General features: G+C 40.9%; 1 protein-coding gene across 10 annotated transcripts in view; it reads right to left on the reverse strand.

Annotated features, from left to right (window-relative positions):
- Positions 1-20603, reverse strand: part of ABLIM1 (actin binding LIM protein 1) — a 209405-nt gene that overhangs the window by 130380 nt on the left and 58422 nt on the right. For 7 of the 10 annotated variants that reach the window (XM_049811324.1, XM_049811323.1, XM_049811318.1 and 4 more), the window contains exon 1: positions 16859-17151. The exons of 2 other annotated variants lie outside the window; for them this stretch is intronic. In XM_049811324.1, the coding sequence (XP_049667281.1) occupies positions 16859-17102 (244 nt within the window). In that variant the 5' untranslated portion in view covers positions 17103-17151. Of the gene's footprint in view, positions 1-2270; positions 2372-16858; positions 17152-20603 lie in introns of those variants that run through there. One more of the 10 variants, XM_049811319.1, reaches the window with a different exon arrangement.

Genomic DNA, 20603 nt, shown 5'->3' on the forward strand with positions numbered 1-20603 from the left:
GCATGCTAATTTGCTAAAAACTGTTACTAACCATTTTGCAATTCAGTGAATTGGAATTGCATTTTTCTAGTTGAAACCAGCCCCTCCAGTGCCCAGTTAACATGTTTATGAAATGACACTGGACTGAATGCATTTTCAGCTTGTTCAAACAGCAATTCAAGCAGTGGCTGGAAGGGAGGGTACCGGCTGTACTATACTGCCCTGCATTTTGCGAGAGTATCACTCTAGACAGTGATATTTGTAGCAGCTTCAACACAGCAGCAACTCTTGACCTCTGACTAAAGGGATGGGAGAGTGAAGCAAGGAAGAAACAAAAGAAACAAAAACTAAAAAGAAAAACTTTGCTGGAGAAATTATTTGAAAGCAATAAGGTAGAAAAGGAAAATACTAAACAGATACTATCCTTTCTCATTCTGCAGCCATGAGATATGAAATAGCAGTAATTGTACAACAAAATTAAAGATGGCATTTAGATATTATAGTCCTATTATAGTCCATTATCTGCGTGAACAAAAAAAAATAATTATATCCAACTTCAATATTAATACCCATTGTAAATAATGCATTAAACTTGGTGGGGAGGGGGAAAGGAAGCAATTTAAACACAAGTCTTTTGCACATTTTCAACCACTTATTGCCAACTTTTCGCACTATTCTAGGAGGTTTTCTCCCTCGCATTTTTTATAAAATTGATGGGCTTGTTTTAATTTTCTTACAGGTACAGGACACCTTTCATGGTGTAAGATGCTAAAATTGTATTTACAGAATACTGCTAAGGTACAGCCCCATGTAACACAGGGAACCTAACAAACTGAGCATCAGCCGGGTGGAGAGCAGAAACGTATCAAAGGATCAAAACTGAACGCACAGCTAAAGAGGCTATGCATATTTTATGTACACTTCAAGAAAATTGGCAGCTCAATTTTAAAATGTATCTTAGAAAACAAGCAACAATTATGATAAGCTGAATGATAATACACTTACTTTTCTGAAAAGGTGAGTGGCATAGTTGATTCAAATGATTCTGAAACTTGCACTTTCAAGGATTTGGAGTGAAACTGCTAGTTAAGCATCCCCGGTATGGCTTGATACTGGTAGCAGGTCAACAGTTCACCACTAACATTATGAAAAAGATCCTGTAAATCTGAAGTAATGGGTCTCAGATCTGCTAAGTAACCAATACTATTAATGCTGGGCCACTGTTTTTCATCAACAAAAATCATCAGTAGATTGTATAATGGTTATGACTATAACTCTCTTGATACATCTGACGCACTATGGAAGGCTATTGAGGCATTTGTCCTGCTCTCTTCAATCCAAATATCTGTCAAGCTAAATTCACTCAATTTAGTTCATTTACAGCATTAAAAAAAAAAACCAAAAAAAAACCCCAAAAAACCCAAAAAACTTGATGTGGGTGTTCAGACTTGAAAAACTGTTCACTCTTGCTCAACATTACTACTACTTATTTTTCTTCCCTAGTTTGAATTTATCCCACATTATCTTTTACAGATTCCTCAAAAGTAAAGACCACAGATCCTCCTCTTCACAAAACAGAGACTAAGTCTGAATCTATCTGTGACAATGTAATGCTCCAAAACCACATCCAATCCACTACTCAAATACAATTCAGAATGTATTTCACATCTTCATAATGGAATAAATGATACAGACCAATATTGCTGCAAGGAAAGACCCCACAAACATTTCTAAATCCTTTGACTAGTAAATGCTTTGGTAGGAGGCTTAAAATGTTATTTATAGGTAACTGAAACTAATATCTAATTTACTGCTGCAAAATTCAAACATTATACAAAATCTCACATAATCCATTTTTTCATTAAAAGGTAAAATATGACCCTCTCAAGTCCAGATGTGCTGAATTTATCAATGTTTGTCTTTAAAATTTTAAGCTAACTGCTTCATTGGTCAAAGCTCTTTGAACTGTAGCAAATACAGGTAAAAAACAGTCAACAGCAAATTTGGGTTAAATCACTTGAAAAAAACCCCAAAACCACATACACACAGAAGGAGCCCAGCTGTGCAAACACACTAAATTAGGTGTGTTCCAGATTCTACCCTTATTAAAACAGGTACAAAGACAATCAATGCAAACCACTGCAGGTTTTGGCACATCACTTTTATAGAAAGGAAAACAGCAATTGTCAATCAAATCATGCTTCATTTTAAATTCGAAGGTTTAAACCTCAGGTGATTATGGCTGGCACATTAGGTCATTTCAGTTCCAGTCCATCAATAAATATAATTACCTTTTTCTTTCACCATGGCTAACAAATTTTCTTCGTAGTGGAAGCAGCAAGAATTAGTTGAAGTAATTTAAACACAATCTCTTTTCCAGCAGTGTTTGGCTCAGGTGGATTAGGCACAAAAAAAAAAAAAAAAAAAAAAAAAAAAAGCAGCTTATTCCAGATAATTATCTTCCTTAGTCGGATTTCCCACAAGAGCTGATCAGGTCCAATTGCTCGTCACTGTCTCTTTTCTTCTTGTGCCTCTTACCTTCTTCCACTGTGGTCTTTTCCTATGGCTAATGGCAGCTCATACCCTGCTTGCAGACTCTGCCTCTTGTGCTGAAACAACCAGCTACAGCTGCTGCTGTGGAACAAATGCTGAATTCCACCGTCCCTAATTTCCAGCCACTGACACCACCTTGCATTCCTCTGCCCTCGCAGAACTGAGCTGGCAATGTAATTTGCTCCCAAATGACTGGCAAAAGACTGCAAGCGAGAAGATGTGAGAGAGAACAGGAGAGCTGTTCAAACACAAACAGAAAGCTGAAGTGGTATTTATGAGTTCCCTATTATTTTATTTACCCAAACGGAGCCAGGATCAAGAGGGGAAATACAAGATGAACACAGGCAAGTGATGAGGCAGGCTGTGGCACGGTGGCTTTTCTGTGATGAGCACTGTTTATCCACTCCTGGTTTTACTTTAAAGCTGTTACCAAATGCCAATTACTAGACCACAAAGCATGCTAATAAATAGTCTCTCAGTGCCTTCTGATCATAGTACAGAAGACAGTAACATATAATCTGTGCAAACTGGGAATACTGACTCTATTCACTACCTTGAAATAACAATAAAAATAATAAAAATGAGAACTGTCACCACTCAGTGAGCACCTGGGTTTAGAAGCATAACCAGGGAGTATCAAAGACAAAATTTTTGCTGTGAGTCAAGGTAAGCACTGTATTCTGAAATACCAAATAATTGTAAACTACAACTCCTGTTATGTGACTCCTTTTGAGATGATAGCCATGAGTACTCATGGAACTGAGAAGAGAGTACTGTACTGGAACAGCATCACTTACACATGAATTTCACCCCCCAACACACCCTCAAGAAGACAAAGCACCAGTGTTGGATCTGGGCAAACTGACCTCCCAATTTATAGTTTTCCAGGCACTAAACTCTACCTGAGAAAGAAGTGGTCAGTAAGCTGATGTTAAAAAACAAACAAACCAACCCTTTACCATATTGTCAAGTCTCATCATTTTATAGCAAGATTCAGAATATTTCGGTTTTCTATTAAAAGATACAGGTCAGAGACAGGTGAGAAACAAAGCTTTTTTTAAGCATATGTTTATTCACAGTTATGAAGAAAAGCTTGGAAATATGATTCATCAAAACCCTTAATGCCCATTAAAAACCACTTAATATGTATTATTTTTAATTCGTATATACTGCCTGTATCAAGATTTTGGGGAACCTCTATCACTACTACTATATGCCACCCTTTCCTTATTTATAAATGTCTTCATTCCTCATTTTAGCTAGCTACCAGTGACTTCACCAATACCAACCTATGCCGTCATGCCTTTGCTTGGACAGTAAATTTTAGTATTTGTGGTTTAGAGGTGGAGAAAATGACTTGCCCAAGATAGAGATGACCTCAGTAGTAGAGAGCTGGGTCAAATATAAAGATATTCTGGGCTAGATTATGGGCAGATTCATTAGGCTATAGCTTCAACTTGACCACAACTCAGTGCAAAATGTGCTTTGGGTTACACGATGGAGGTGCAATGACATTTATGCTGCACCCTAAAGCAAAAGCTATGTTCAGCCCAAAGTCAGAGGAACCCCTACTTTTTGAGGGCTGGACTTGAACTGGAGCTCACACCTCCACAAGGGAATTCCTTCTCAATGCTTCTACTATATGTAGGGAGAGAGAAATTAATGTAAAGAAACAAGCTGTAGGCATCAGCCAGACAGAGCAGCAGATGGCTGATACCTGCTGGAAAAAAAAATAAAATCAGAGCATGCACGCAGTGTTAAAAATATTTGCAGTAAATAAATTCTAAATGTTTTCTATAAATGTCACCCAGACCAACAGAAAGAAATTAAACAAGCCAGTCTGCCTCACCCAAAAGATCTCTCTTATTCAGTGACATTCTTTAATAAATAAAAGAGAGAGAAAGAGAGACAGAGATTCAGGCACATGCATGGAAAAAAATAGTTATTCTATTCTAACAAATCTAGGCTGGCTTTCTATTGTTAGCAGTCTAACGTGTAAGAGAAGCACAGCTCAGGCAGTCTGACATTCTTGCTTCTATGACTCAGTGTGTTACTATTAATAGCATTTGAGGCTCAACTGGGGAGCCAGGCTGAACCCCACCAACACTGAGGCATAATCCATTATGTCACATTTCTGACACATTAGAGATGTCGGGTTGTAACTCAACCTGGCTGTGTTCTTTTTCAAACAGTATTTTGTAAACAGTTAGGGGACAGCCTCCTGAAAGGGGCATATCTGACCTTCATTCATAAATATTTGATCTGATACGCAGAGCACAGCCTATGGATACACACACATGGATACTGTTAACCCCTTCCTGTGATCCTCAAACAACCTCAAAAGGCTGGCAATGATTATCATTCATTTTTTGTTCCAGAAGCTGCTGACACAGAAGCTGCCTGCTGGTATCTGGACTTTCTGTTCTCCGAGTTCATTACCTCCATTTTTCACATGTGCTAGAGATTAGCACTGCTGTATCTCATCTCACCCATAGCTGAATAGAAGCCTTTCCTCACATCGTTCAGCCATGGAAAGCTGCAACGTTAAGACTACAGCATGCACATAAAAATAAATTTAAAAATACAAACTGCAGTAAATTATACTGGAGATTTAGGAGTCAAATGTAATTTACTCCTGAGTAAAGAGATACAAAGAGCAGATGCTTGGTATTGTAAATAAAATCTTTTTACACCAGGATGGTTTTTGGTTTTAATCTTATTGTTTTAAGCCAGAAGACTAAAATTTACCCTGCTGACCAATTCAGAATCTACTCAGATATCCTGAATTGGAGATGAAAGAAGAATAGATAGCAATTTTAGAAACAAATCCCTGGTACTTATTGTTATTTAGAGATGCGTATTTTAAAGGAAAGCAAAATAACCTTTTTTCTTTAAATAACTTTTTTCACTGTATAAATTAAATAGAGAATCTCCCTTGAACTCAGTGTAGGTGGAAAAGTCACAATGAGTACTGTATAGCTAAACAACATGCTTATGTTACTGTTATTTTCTGGTGAAAAGTATCCTGTGCATTCAGCAAGAGGCATGAGAGCCATACTGAGATCACTCCACAAAGGGAAGGAGTTAAACCAGTTTGGTTTGCTTTTTCTTGTACCTTAATAATGTTGAAAAAGTTTGTGTAAGATACTAAGCACTTTAGCCATGACTTAAGATTTGTTATTCTCATTTTAAAAGCTGGCTTTCATATTTTTATCTTGCTCTCATTCTTCACAGATGAGATCATGGCTTAGACGTATCGGTGCACAGTTTTTATACAATTTCTTTAAAACTGACTGATACCTCTTGTTCATCAACCAGTGAAGGAAGCAGTCTGCTATAAAACAGAAAGGGAAAGGGGAGAAGTAGTTCTATTAAATAACTTCCAGGAAAATACCCTCTGTTTAATGTCCTTGCTTACAGCAAAAAGCCTGGCACAAATAGTTTTGACAAGAAAGCCTGCCACCACACGAGCCACATCTTAAGCACTATGCAACCTAGGTCAATTGAGAGCCATCACTTATATAAAGTCTCGATTATGGCATTTTGCAAAATGCTCCCTTCTCCAGGAAGGAAATGCCGCACTCTCATGACCTGCTCTAATTGTTATCCTGACTTAACTGTGCCTGCTCAGAGGAAAATCAATAATGTCAATGTGGGATTTCTTGCAAAAGACCTGTGACCCAGCAGTGGTCCCACTGCCCTGACAGGAAAGCCTACAAGTTCCAGTTTTAGCATTCTCCAAAGCTATATGATTAAGTATTTCCTGGCTTCTGTTTCTCCTGAACATACCCTGCTCCAGCAATCTGTTCCTCTGATGCCTCTCCCTCAGCCACTTGGACAACTGACACATTTTCCATGTTTTGAAAACAGCTCAAGCAGCAATGCTTCTTAAGGACTGTAGTATAAAAGGCGGCAGGCAACCAACTCAGGCAAAGCTGATGACGTCGGTGGAGTTTTTCAGATTCACCCAGGCACCCTGCTGAGCGGAATACAGCCTGTGCCTGACAAAACTGTTCCCCACACTAGGTCTAAGAGCTGGGTGTTTGCTCCTGAAGAAAAACATAAGGTTTTTAGTAAGGCTGCTCTTGCATGTGTTGCTCTTCTGTCTCTCCAGGTTCTTACAGTACCCCTCAATAAATCTGCCTCAATACAGCCTGCAGGCAAGCTGCAGGAGAAGTTCCTTTATGGCAGTCATGTTATAGTCTTTCCATACCCTCCACACAGTTTTTGGTCTGTAATGACTTCACACTGCTTGCGCAGCTGTCTTAGGCTGCCAACCTCTCCTTAACCCCATCTCCTCACCACACTGCCCTGTGTGGAACGAGCAGAATGTTAGGGAGCTATGAAGGCCCCACAGACTGACCTCACCACCTCAGACCCTCTACGTTGCCCTTTCACAAGTTTTAAGCAGTCTGGAAGACCATACACAGACCCACCAGAGAGGAAGATGGTTCTTTCTTAGGACATACTACAGTCCTGCAATCTTACATCTTGAGATAATCCCATTACCCTCAGTGATAAGACTGATCCTCAAGCAAATAATGCCCAATGGCCTGGGTCCTACCCACAACTTTGCCATTATGCCCAGCTTTTCTTTGTAGCCTGTGTCATACTATTTTGAATATAATCAGTCTGTAATATTGGTGTTTACAATCATGTGTCATCATTCATATACAGTAAATGAAATTAAAATTTAGCAAATACATCCATCACTTGATTCAGGAAACTACACAGCATATTCATTCTGAGCTGCCAGGATTTGGGGATTTAGTGCTTTTTTAATAGAACCATTTTATATTCTTTCAAATTAGACTCCTCAGGAATAAAACATTTCTCAGGTTTTGATCTCTTAAGAGGTCTGGATTTCTTAAAACAAAATTTGATTTTCTGAGGTTCTTGCAAGCAAGATTTTCTTAGTAGGCTGCTATTCTGTGTAACGGTAATACAGATAAAACAGTAGGAGTAACATCTAATTTATTGCAGAACAAAGTAAGGGAACAAGGACACTTGGCTTTGCTCTAAACATTAAGAAGCCTGTAACACACATGCTTATGTAAAAAGCACCTGAAACCTCCAGATCATCTTCAGAAACAGATGAGGAAAGATGGTTACATTATACTTCCTTGCAGTGGCCCCCAAAAATACAAACCTCACTGATGGGTAATCTTCTGACTGTAGGTATGTACAAACATTTTCCTCTGAACACATTTATATTATTGATACAAAACTGGCTTCCAAACTGCTTATGTTATTGCTAATCCTTAGAAAGGAGATCATGTTTTTTTAACACCTATGCAAACTTTTACACTATGCACACACCCCTGGCACCGAACTGGGATACAGTACAGTAATATGCTGTAGTGACAGTGGTTTAAACTCAGTATTTTTTTAAAAAAACTACCATATAAAATCACCACTATTCACCTGCTATAAATTGAATTCATCTACCCAAATCATGACCACAACCAGTACTGTTGCTGATAAAAATATTAGTGTACTGTCAGTAACCATTACTGACAGTAACCACAATTACTACTGAAAACCACAAATAACTTGCATGAAGGCAGGGATCCCCAACAGGAAAGCATATATGCAAGTGTCATGCTTTACTGTGCATGCCTAAGGTTAAGGAGATTTGATATTGATAATCCACTTCAGAATTGGATTAACTCTGCAGAATAACTCCCACAGCCTGTCTTGGGAGTTTTGACTCAGTGAAATCAGCAGGAATGCAGTAAAACTCACTAGTCTAAAGAGCTTCTCCATAAGAGGTCCATAAAACACCAGATTGAAGCAGCTTCCACCCAGTCAGTTAATCTGCAGAGCAAGGAAACAAGTTCGTTTTGCAATCTCAAGAGATGTGACAGAATAATGCTCAGTAAGCATTAACCTTTAGCATATGCCTCAGCAATACAGCATACAGCAAAGCATGCAACAATGCAAGTCCACGATCCCTGGAGATGAGGCAAACCATCATGTGAACACTGGATACATACCATCCTTACATTTAAACTAGACTAAACCAATTTTCACTGTGCCAAATGACAAATTCCTTCTCTTCTGATTCCATACTAAACTATAAATAGGACTCTAAAAAAGGCACCTAAATCTGTCCTGCAAACGTATCTCACTCTCAATAGCTATTTCCTAGTCCAGTGTCCTATCAAATGAACCACAGAGGACCTCAAAGAAAAGATAAAAATATGCTTTCCAAGTAAATACGACTTGGCTACATAGTGTAATATTCATACATTCAAACAAGCTTTTACAACAAACAAATTTTTTTTATCACCTCACTCCAGCATCTGGAACTTTTCTGTTAGTGGCTCTGATTTTACCTGCTAGCTAGGGAGGTCGCTTGTTTCAGCATGTAAAGATTTATAACTTTGAAGCTTTCTTTTAAATTATTTGTTGCTGTTTCAGTAGTAGGATCATCATAAAAATATCAAGCAGATATACAACAAATTGATATTCAAAACAGAGGAGGCATAACTCATTCCAACTTCTGCACCGACTGGAATTTTTAAAAGATAACTACAAATGCTATTTTGCTGCTGCTGCTGCTGCTCCGTAAGAAGGTTTGCTCACAGTTAGTTTACACCAAACCGGATGGCTTACTGCCTCTGCTCCCAGGCAAAGAGTCACATATTTTAAAGGAGAGTTTGCCAACATAAAAGATAAACAAACAATATTGAACCTGCCAAGTATTGATGTATACTGATAAGCTAATTGGGTTTACATTTTTGCATTTTACAGTTTAATACTTCTATGTTTTACGTTGAAAACTGCACAGACAGCTCCACTGTCTAATTCACGTGCTAACAAACCAGCGATAAACATTCCCTGGTACCACAGTGTTTTTCCATCCCACCATAAAGACCTGCTCTTAAAGGAAAATAACTGAAAAATCAAAAGCAGGGTAATGCAAAAACTGTAATCACACTCCCCCATTCTTACACTCTCTTTTTTCCCCTCTCAGCTGCACCTTGTCTGCATCACTTGGGTGAAGAACATTCCTGCTTCCCTTTCTTCACTTCTCCTCCTATTAACTATTTGCCCTTTCACTGAAAAAAATCTCTCAAACTAAAAGCCCCTTTTAAGGTCCTTGTACACAAAAGTATACTTCGTGATAGCCCCACCTCTCAGACATAAAGGAGAAGGAGCCAGCACCAATTAGTATTCATCCTCTCCTCAACCAGTACATGAAGGACGTATGTGAGTGGATGAAGCGAGGGAAAAGGCCATGTACCAAGCTTCTCTCTCCTCTTCTACCCCCTCCATGCCCCAAAGTCAAAGTCGGAGTGGGTGAGGACAGCCATTTCCTATGCTTTTCTCTCTGCTCTGAAGTTTTCCCACTTTTTCCCCTTTTGGACAAGCAGAGCAGGCCCAAGGAATGGCTTTCAGAGGAGAAGAAATAGCAAGTTCTACTTCTCTTTTCCCCATCCAGTGCCACCAGTATTTTACTCACTGGCAGAAAAGCTAGAACTTCTTCAGCTTGAAACCAGCTTCCATTTCAGATTTACCTGTAGTTTGCCTGCCTGCAAGAGGCTGAGGTGGCTCTGGGAAGAGGGGCCGCTGTCTTGCCACTTGAAGCGGTGGAGGGCAAGGCACACCAGCTGTCCTGCTTCAACCCTGCCCAGGAAGGGGACTGCATTTCTCTCTCGGTTGTTTGATTAAAACACCGAGGTTATACAACTGCAAGTGAGGGACACAGGAGAGGAAGTTTCAATCAGATACAGAACAAAAGCAGGACTCCCTGTAAACAACAGTGGAGGATGTGTAGCCACAATACGCTCCTTCCAGTCAGAGCCACCTGCACCCGTCAGTATTACGGAGTTACAGAGCAAGTGAGATCTTTGCTTCAATTCCCCACGCACATAGCCACAGAGGAAACCACAAAATTGTCATTATTTCTTTCTACTTAAAGTTGATTTAGCTCATCTTTCTTGCTAGCATCTAGTAACAGTAGGAACTGCAATTTTGTTCGTGTTTATTGGATAACAGATAGCAAAGAATTTAGGCAGAGAGGGAGCAGTGAGCCCTACAGAGGTGAATTCAGTTGCTCTAAACCACGCTACGTTAATGCAGATTAAAGCTAAACCGCTGATGTACTACAAAGCAAATTAGCTCGGATTGATCTCGAACACTGGCAACAACTTGTCCCACAGCAAATGGAAATCTGAAAGAGGAAGCCAAGGTTTAAGACGACATTAAATGTTCAAATATTTTAAGTGAAAATGTGGCAGTGATGAAATCGGAGTAGAGATACTGCAAACGGGCAGAGGATGAAGAACTGGTCCTAACTGATTACTTTTTAAATTTAATTAAAAAAAACCCAAAAAATCAAGCTAACTCTCCATATTTACAGAAGCAAAGGTTATTAGGGCCTAACACAGACAGGGAGTTTCAGCTATGCTTCTTACTCAAACACAAAACCACTATTCAGTATTTTTCACAAGCATATCTGTGCTTCTCAGGACAATGCAGAACACATCTCCATTTGACAACCCCTTATTCATCTGAAGACTGACTAAATCCCTCACTTATCTCCACTCTTCTAGATTGAGCAAACCTAATTCTATTAATCTTTTCTCATAAGTCTTTTTTCCTAACACTATTCTCACTGCCTTCTACTAGTTTCCCTACAATTTATCAGTATCTTTGTCAAAATGCAATGTCCAAACCTAGAGACAGTACCCAGCAGAGTGCTCTTCAGTAAGAGAGACAGAGAAAAATTATTTACCTTGCCATACATATCTCCTGCTAACACATCCCAGAAAAAGAATAGCTTTTTTTGCAGCAGTATTATACAGTTGATCTATATTTACATTGTGATAAGTATCATTATCCTCCATGTACTTTTCTGAAGTAGTGTTAGTTATTTCCATTTCTTATCTGTGCAAGTCCAACACTTTACGCTTTTAGTCACTGAAATTCAACTGCGTGATTTCAAACCATCTAGTTGACTTATCAGGACTATTCCGAATTGAGACACTGTCCTGCAGAAGAACGACATAACACTCCTAAACCTGGATTACCACAGACTTCAAAAGCATGCTCCCTATTCAATCATATAAGTCAGCATTATAAAAAATAAAAATAAAAATATAGGTACTGAGGCCAGGAGAGATCACTCACTTGAAGGAATCAATTTGAAAAGCTATCAAAAAGAAGAACCACCTTATCTGAAGTACATGAACAGTCTGTTCAGCACCTCTCAGCATCTGAAGAGTACCACCTACTACAATGCCAACAGAACCTGGTTTTTCCTCTCTCCTATCACCACTTGCCACATTCAAGATTGCTTAGCTTTGGACACCTGACAAGTTCACACGGCACCATTAAAATCCTATGGCTGTAGGTCACATCAAGTGCACATTCTGTGGGGAGCTACTATGAATATCATCCGCAGGTAAGACCAAAGATTAAAATAAGAATTCTTTTTTTCCATCTGTGCCATCCTCCTTTCTGTCCAGGCAACAACAGGGACTGCAGTCTTCAGACTGCCCGCTCTTGGGCACTCCTTGGTATTAAGAATGGAAAAAGGCAACGGGGCACAAAACAGTGCCTGTTCATTTCCCTAGCTGGAGGGTCTAGCTTTCCTGCCATAACACAACAAGAAAACTTCACTGAAGCAAGCAAGCTGATGTGTGGGAGCTGAGAGATAAAACAGTGGGCAAAGATTCAAATGTTTATGCTGCACTAGTATTTTATAATCGGACCTTTTATTTCAAATCTGCAAAGCCCATTCCTCTCAAGAACACCCTACCTCTGTGTCTTCCCTCACATCACCATGTTCACCTCCTGGACCCCTCCTCCCTGCAAACATACACACAGAAAAATCAGACCTGCTTCTCCCCAGACTCCCATTTCTCATAGAATAGAATAGACTATTTCAGTCAGAAGGGACCTACAACGATCATCTAGTCCAACTGCCTGACCACTTCAGGGCTGACCAAAAATTAAAGCATATTATTAGGGCATTGTCCAAATGCCTCTTGAACAGTGACAGGCTTGGGACATCGACCACCTCTCTAGGAAGCCTGTTCCAGTGTCTGACCAACCTCTCGGTAAAGAAATGCTTCCTAATGTCCAGTCTAAACCTGCCCTAGTGCAGCTTTGAACCATTCCCACGGGTCCTATCGCTGGATACCAGGGAAAAGAGGTCAGCACCTCCCTCTCCACTTCCCCTCCTCATGAAGCTGTAGAGAGCAAAACAATCATGGAAACATTTATGTTGGAAAAGACCTTTAAGGTCATTGAGTCCAACCGTTCACCTAACACTGCCAAGTTCATCACTAAACCATGTCCCTAAGTGCCACATCTACACGTATTTTAAATACCTCCAGGAATGGTGACTCCACCACTTCCCTGGGCAGCCTGTTCCAACGCCTGACAACCCTTTTGGTGAAGAAATTTCTCCTAATATCCAACCTAAACCTCCCCTGCCGCAACTGGAGGCCATTTCCTCTTGTCCTATTGCTTGTTACTTAGCAGAAACGACTGACACCCACCTCGCTACAGCCTCCTCCCAGGCAGTTGTAGAGAGCGACAAGGTCTCTCCTCAGCCTCCTTTTCTCCAGACTAAACAACCTCAGTTCGCTCAGCCGCTCCTCACAGGACCTGTGCTCCAGGCCCCTCACCAGCTCCGTTGCCCTCCTCTGGACACGCTCCAGCACCTCCATGTCTTTCCTGCAGTGAGGGGCCCAAACCTGCACACAGGACTCGAGGGGCGGCCTCACCAGTGCCCAGTACAGGGGGACCATCATCACCTCCCTGCTCCTGCTGGCCACCCTGTTTCTGATACGGGCCGGGATGCCGTCGGCCTTCTTGGCCACCTGGGCACACGGCCGGCTCACATTCAGCCGGCTGTCGACCAGCACCCCCAGGTCCTTTTCCGCCGGGCAGCTTTCCAGCCGCTCTTCCCCAGGCCTGTAGGGCTGCATGGGGTTGCTGTGACCCAGGTGCAGGACCCGGCCCTTGGCCTTGTTGAACCTCATACAATTGGCCTCGGCCCATCGATCCAGCCTGTCCAGATCCCTCTGTAGAGCCTTCCTACCCTCGAGCAGATCAAAACACCTGCCCAACTTGGTGTCAACTGCAAACTTACTGAGGGTGCACTCGATCTCCTCATCCAGATCATTAATAAAGATATTAAACAGAACTGGCCCCATTACGGAGCCCTGGGGAACACCACTTGTGACCCACCGCCAACTGGATTTAACTCCATTCACCACAACTCTTTGAGCCTGGCCATCCAGCCAGTTTTTAACCCAGTGAAGAGTAAATAGGGTCTCAGGGCTTCATAAATTTTCCTGCACCAGCCCAGTCTGCTCCCTGGCTCACCACTGAGCTGTTTTCATGCTCTCTGGATTCTCCCCATGCCTTTCTCATCCTCTCAGGTTCCTTCTATCTTCCTTTACATCTAATTGATCCAACACAAGCAGTCATTCTCACAAGCACTGCTTTAAATTAAGACTGTTATATAAACAGTTACTAAACTCATACATGAGGTCAGTTAGATAATATGGTATATAACTCCCTTCCCTCAGGTGTACACCACTGCTGCATCCAGGAGGAGCGCATAAGGTGTCACCTGTACATGCAACAGATGACAGTATCTCATACAAGAAGCAACATCACACAGTTCCAAGCCAATTTTCTCTCTAAAATTCCACTGCTGTTTTGCAATCAGCGTTCAACTTTTGCTAGTCCTGAGTATCAGACATTGTTCCACAGAATCCTTTATATCGGAGTCTGGCTTCCAGAGAACCGAAGCCACGTGCTGAACCAGGTCTTCTAGGCTAAGACAGATTTTGTTGCAGCAAACCACATGGCTGGCACTGGGAATCCCTCTCGTGGGAATCGGTCCCTTACCACCTTCCCTAGAAACAGGACGGAAGGTGGCTCATTTGGCCAGATGAACTCAAGGGCAATGCAGAATGAGGGTCCTTTCAGCGATTCACAGTCACTTTTGAACTCCTCTTTTTTAAGTTTTCTTCAATGTTTAGAGTACTTTTAACTGTCAGTATCACACCACCATTTAACCTGATGAGTTTAACCACCAACATTCCTCTTATGAATTTCATGATCTGAGTGCTAAGTAAAAACAAGTCACAGGTTAAATTGGTGAGACTCAGTTCCTGAATACTAAATAGCTCTGCACTTGCTGATAATTCCTGACCTTCCAAAAACCTAAAATATGGGCCTTTCCTGATGGTTATGATTCCACTGATGAGGAGCAAGGAAAATATTTAGTGAAACTCCGAATGCCCTGAATAGGGTAATTTCTAATCTCTGTCTGTAAAGCCAAATACAGACAGCAAACTGTCTTTCAGCAGGGTATATAAGCTGCTAAATCTTGTAGCACTTGAGGCACCATAATCCCCAAGCAGGCACATGGCCTAAGAGACAGACTCATGCATTTTGCATCTTAAAGTCACATACAGCTTTTACAACCAGGCAGTTTTCAGTAATCATTCCACTATTTTTGTTCTAAGTAGGTGAGATTCTGATTCCAATTGTTGTAATTTAAGTAAAGCCAAGACACCAGACACCTTGCAACCTTTCAGCTAGTATTATTCATGGCACTGGAAAGCTGGACCACAATACACATCCTATTGAATAGTAGCACCCAAATTGTAGGATGAAAGGAAAAAAAGCCCCAGTGGTTATGTGAATTATCTATTGCAGCATAATGGTAATCAGAACCTGTCCCACTATCTTTGTGATTGCTTACAAATGAGTGAAGAACTGCGAAACTGCAGATTTCTAGATTGATTTGAGCCCTATATAAATTAGAAGAAAATTGCACCTGTGCAAAAAAGGTGGCTCCCAGCCTGCTACAATGGCAAAGAATTTCTTTGGAATCCTGAATGGATTGCTCATATAGCCAGTCACTGTTCATTCAATTAATGTTCTATCCTAAATCGTGATTTATAAAAATACCTAAATTGTCTGTAGAAGTTTTCTCCAGAATACCAATGTGAAACACTGGGGAGGCTGGCAAGGCAGAATGATAGTTGCTTTTTCTGGTTCACAGCCATATTATATATTTTTGCCTCATGTTTTAGCAATACATTCATTAACATTTTAGTTTTAAAATAATTGATTACTCAGAAGCAGTAACTATCCAAACCCAGCATATGGGTTTTGGCCAGTATTACTCTTACAGTTCTAAGTTCATTTGGTACAGACCTGAGTAGCAAAAAGCTATCTGCACAGAAGAAAAAGTGTTATCTGGTGCTGACAAACAAACTTGAAAGCATATCTTTGAAAAATACTTGCCTACCATATACAATCACTCAGTATTAACATTTTGAGGAGCTGGGCAGTGACAAGTATGTAGCACTTTTCTCGATCTGCTAAGTACAGGCAAAATTCCAGCACATAAGCAGTTTGGGTTATCAAAACTGAGGTCCATAAAGCAAGTCCTAGAATAGAGTATCTTTGAGATTGATCTGAAAGTTTCAGATTAACATTTAAAGCCAATTTCATAGATTAGAGTTTCCAGAAAACTTTTTTTTTTTTTTTTAATGTTTTTAATGGATTGTAACAAATCAGTTAAGCGGAATAAACTAGTGTTCAATATTAATTCAAACCAACCAAATTTTAGGAACTACTGGGAGGAACAAAAAGGATTGTTATGACTCTGTACATATACCCACATTATGCTACATGTTGAACACAGTTCTATTCCCCAATTTTTCAAGGGTTACAGTAGAATCAGAAAAATGAAGGTAAAAAGGATAATCAAAGGCATGGACTGGCTCCTGCACAAAGAGCATCTAAATAAATTATGACTGCTTATCCTGGAAAAGGAGGTACCTGGATAAAAGATACAATAGAATTCTAACAAGCTCACAAGTGACAAGAAGGTGGTGAACACAGACTTTTAATCACCTCTTCGAATTAAAAAAATGAGGCAGCTTCTAATGAAACTGCTTGGCAAAAGGTTTAAAACAAACAAAAGGGAACATGGTTTCATAAAACCCATAGGAAAACTCTGGAACACACTACCACAGGATGTTGTGCTTTCAAAAGTTATTCTTTCAGCTTGAGTACTTCTGCAGATTAAGGCCCCCTTTGTCCCAGGACAGCCATGTAGAGAGCGCTGCACCTATATCCATCAACTACTTTTGCTATTCAGATTCTAATTCGGCTTTTTATTCTTCTTTCCCTCCTCTCTGTCAGAAATATTTCTCCACACCTGAGCACACTTGCTGTCATAAAGCATCTTGCTGCTACACAAAAAAGAAGTTAACCATAAAGCAATTTAGCCTATTCACCAACCAAAAATCAAGATTGGATGCCAGTCCTCACTTACCCAGATCCTCAGGAGTGTCAAATAACCTCTCGCATAAGTAGTAGTCATCTGGATTCAAGTAGGGCAGTTGCTTCAGCAAGCTCTGCTTAGGAATGAGATACAAGACCTCTGCAATATCCCCATCCTCAATAATTGACATCCTTTTGACTGAATTTCGGAATTTCACCCTTTCCAGCACCAATTCTTCAGTTTTACTTGATCCACACAGCTTCCTAAAGCTGTTTAAGATGGGGAAAGACGGCATTTCTATTTGGAAGAAGCTAGGGAGAGGAACCTGTAGTGCATGTAGTCAGTCTACTACTCACGGGCACACTGCCCTTACCAATCCTTCTCTTTTTCTCTTATCCAGCAAAGCAGATTAAGAAAGATATATTTTTAGTGATTATCTTCAAGAGATTATGACAGTATGCTTGATCAGGTGACTGCCATCTAAAACTATTGTAATCAGTTGCAACTCATCCCTGGGAATGCAAAAATCAGAAGCAAAACCATAAAGAGTATCTGAAAATCAGATTAATATTCAGGACAAGAGAGAGAACGTAACTGAGTTATATAAGAGGATTAGTTTAAAATCAAAAAACCTTGCTGTGTCAAAAATCTTATTACGGAAGAATCATCATCATAAGCTACAAATGCACATCTGTGCATTTAATCTACCATGCCCCTGTTCCATGCCAGGTCTGTACGTGAGCTACGGCAAAAAGGTTATAGTAAACGTAGAGCAGGTTGGTGCTCCTTTTCAAGGAAAGTACAAAGGCTGGCTAGCGCTACTTCATAAGCAGATTTCTTTGGAGAAATCCTTTCTGCAGCTTTCACTGCCTATTCCAAACAAAAGCACATAAGCTTTCCCCTAACTATTAAGGATTGGTTCGCTTGTGCTCTTCCTCTCCACTCTCCTGTGTGGCTGCCAGGAGAAGCTTTGCAGACACTGTGCCAACCCTTCCTGCTTCACTTACAAGAAGTATTTAGATTAATCCAATTCCAGTGACTTGCTAATCTAATAATCTAATGAATATTTCTCCCTGGGTAAAGACAGAGTTAATCATCAACTGGGCACTGGAAAGTCACAGGAAATTCCAAAGCGAAAGATATAAAAAAACAACCCCAACCTAAAACAATATTCATCATCTGCAAGAGAAAGTTACAGGTAGACCTCAGACCAGGACCTGCTCAGAGACAGCTTCAGATTCTTTACTTCAGCCAAAATCCCAGAGACAACTGCGCAGTGTTTGGCCCAGGCTTTCAACTCCCTTTAACATACAGAAGTTATCTATAGCTGCAAAATGACCTGGTGTAATAATTGCACTGCTTCCAGTAAGGCTTTTGCTAAATCAGAAGGTAGAAAAAAACACCAATAGGCTTACTGAGCACAGTGAGAAACTCATCTAATTCTTCCCTCAAAACCCGGAATTCAAGTACTATCTACAGATGGGGACAGGCTTTGAAGAGAAGACTGCTTTATTTACTATTTTAAAAAGAAAATATCATCTCACAAATCCAGACTTTGATCATGTATTCTTACACGCCTCCTATGAGGTCAATTACTTTTTATTTTTCAAGTAGTACAACTTCTACTTTAGCTTGAAAACAAGCCCGAAATCAAAGTTCCCCTTAAACAGCCATTCTCTTAGTTTTTAAAATCAATCATGGACACAGTGAGACAAAGCCAGAATAAATCTGCACCACTGTACTAATTTTAATGGGGTGATGCTAATGTATATTTGAGGAAGAGCAGGCTCAATAAATACAGCTATTCGAGTTCTGCGTTAGAGTATCTTCTATCAGATCAGAGATCTCGGCAAATGCTGCGTCTTAAGTATTCCCCCTAGGAAATGAAGCTTTGCAGCAATTTTTCAACCTCGCCCAGATTTCACAACCTACTGACCTGCACACCACAGTCACTCGGTGAAAACGACAGATCTTCTGAAACTCTACCACTTCAGCTGAAGGTGGATCACCATTCTGTGCTTAAAGCAGAGGGAAGACTCACAGGAGACAGCTGGATGCACTCTAACACAAGTACCTCTCAGCTTAGTGTAAGAGTATCATTTGTTGCTGGATAATCGGTGACATTGCTGATAATCTGGCAACAGCAGTGGCAACTATCCAGCCTCACCAACACGTCAAGGGGGACTTTGCCCTTTGAGGTAGGTGAGGCGAACGCACACACGTTGCGCTAACATTAACTCTGCTGCACAAGTTAATCCTCAGAAAGGTGAGCTCTGCAGTAACTTTTCAGACTGTTGCAACGTTTGCTGCAGCTGGGCTGCCTAAATCCTAGAAGAAAAACTTGTCCTTCTTGGAGTTTGAATGCACTGGTTTAAGACCGACTCCCGGGTTTCTGTTGTAGCCGTGCCAATTCCAACCTTCCAGCTCTATTCACCTAGACAGTGGTTACACCAGCTATTGCAGTGTATGATCTGTTGTGTAGCAGTAGTCAGAAGAAACTGCAGTCTTCTCCCACATAATCAAGCACCATATAAGCTGTATAAAGCCTCTATCGACTCCTTTAACTCGCAGTTTGCCCAGTGACAGAGATGAAAGGGCAGGGCAGAGGCAGGAGAGGCTGAACCCACTTTCACCCATGCAGGGACCTGTTCCTGCACTTGGCAGGCATGACTTCTTCAGGTACAGCAACTCCAGCGTTAGCTTGGGAGGCAGCAGAGATCAGTGCCCTTTTCCCACAGTGTCTCCACTACAGCAGCAGTCAGACCGTGACCTCTGTAGAAGGGTCCGATGTTATTGAAAATAGTGAAGTGCAATCCAGTCCCCTTCTGCCAGCAAGACACAAGAGATTGGTGGGGGACTATGGCAGCAGCTCAGTTTAGACTAGCGTTTAGTGACCCTAACATGTCACTGCAGAAGCATCCTGCTTAATTAAAAATAAGGTCCTCCTTCCTCTGAGAGTGACTCCTCTAATGATGCCCCTTCCATCCCTGCCTATCGCTGTCATTGTCTGATAACTGCAGTCTCAAAGACCACATGCTAGCTGCTGCTTATAACACAAAGCAATATGATTTGTTGTTACTGGGTTTTAAGTACAGGGTATGCCTTTAAGAGCCTCCATCCTCTTAATACGTAGTTTAAGAGGACAAGAAGTTAAAGCAAGCAAAACAAGTCCGGAAAGCATCACAGTGGCTTCCCACGTCAGACGAAGGGCTGTTTGGAGCAGCTGGCTCCAAGGGTCAGATCCTTGCGTCCGAAGTAAAGGACAAGGCCTGAGACAGCCTTGTACAGCATGCTGTTACCAAGCACTGGGATTCAGCCTTAGCCAGAATCAAAAAGACAGTGGCGATCTCCTACCACTTAAGCACTCAATTAAGTGGAAAAGATTGATTTCTCATATTCTTGCTGAAAAGAAAAGAAAAAGGCAGAAAACACAAGGGCACAACCCTGTCCTTATGTTTCTTAAAAGACATTCTCAGGAATCCAGGGCATCCAACCCAGTAGTGCTGAGGAAATTTCCTCAGTATCTGCCAAGCAGCAAAATATTTTTAAATCACTGCCAATTCAAAGCCGTGCCTAGCCCAAGTATTCAGCGCTGGGGGCTCGAGCCTTCACAGAGCACAGTTTGAGGTATGGACACTTTCCAGACTGACAGTTTTCACAAGGGACTGGATATGACATAGAAATTAGGCAGACTAGCTACTTTAAATATTTTATCTCATTCCCAACTTCATAAATATTTTATTTATAAATATTTGCAGCCATCTCAAGACCATTTCCTATTCAATTCCCTCTGAAT

This window comes from Accipiter gentilis, chromosome 9, assembly GCF_929443795.1.
Source record: "Accipiter gentilis chromosome 9, bAccGen1.1, whole genome shotgun sequence".
NCBI classification, from domain to species: domain Eukaryota; kingdom Metazoa; phylum Chordata; class Aves; order Accipitriformes; family Accipitridae; genus Astur; species Astur gentilis.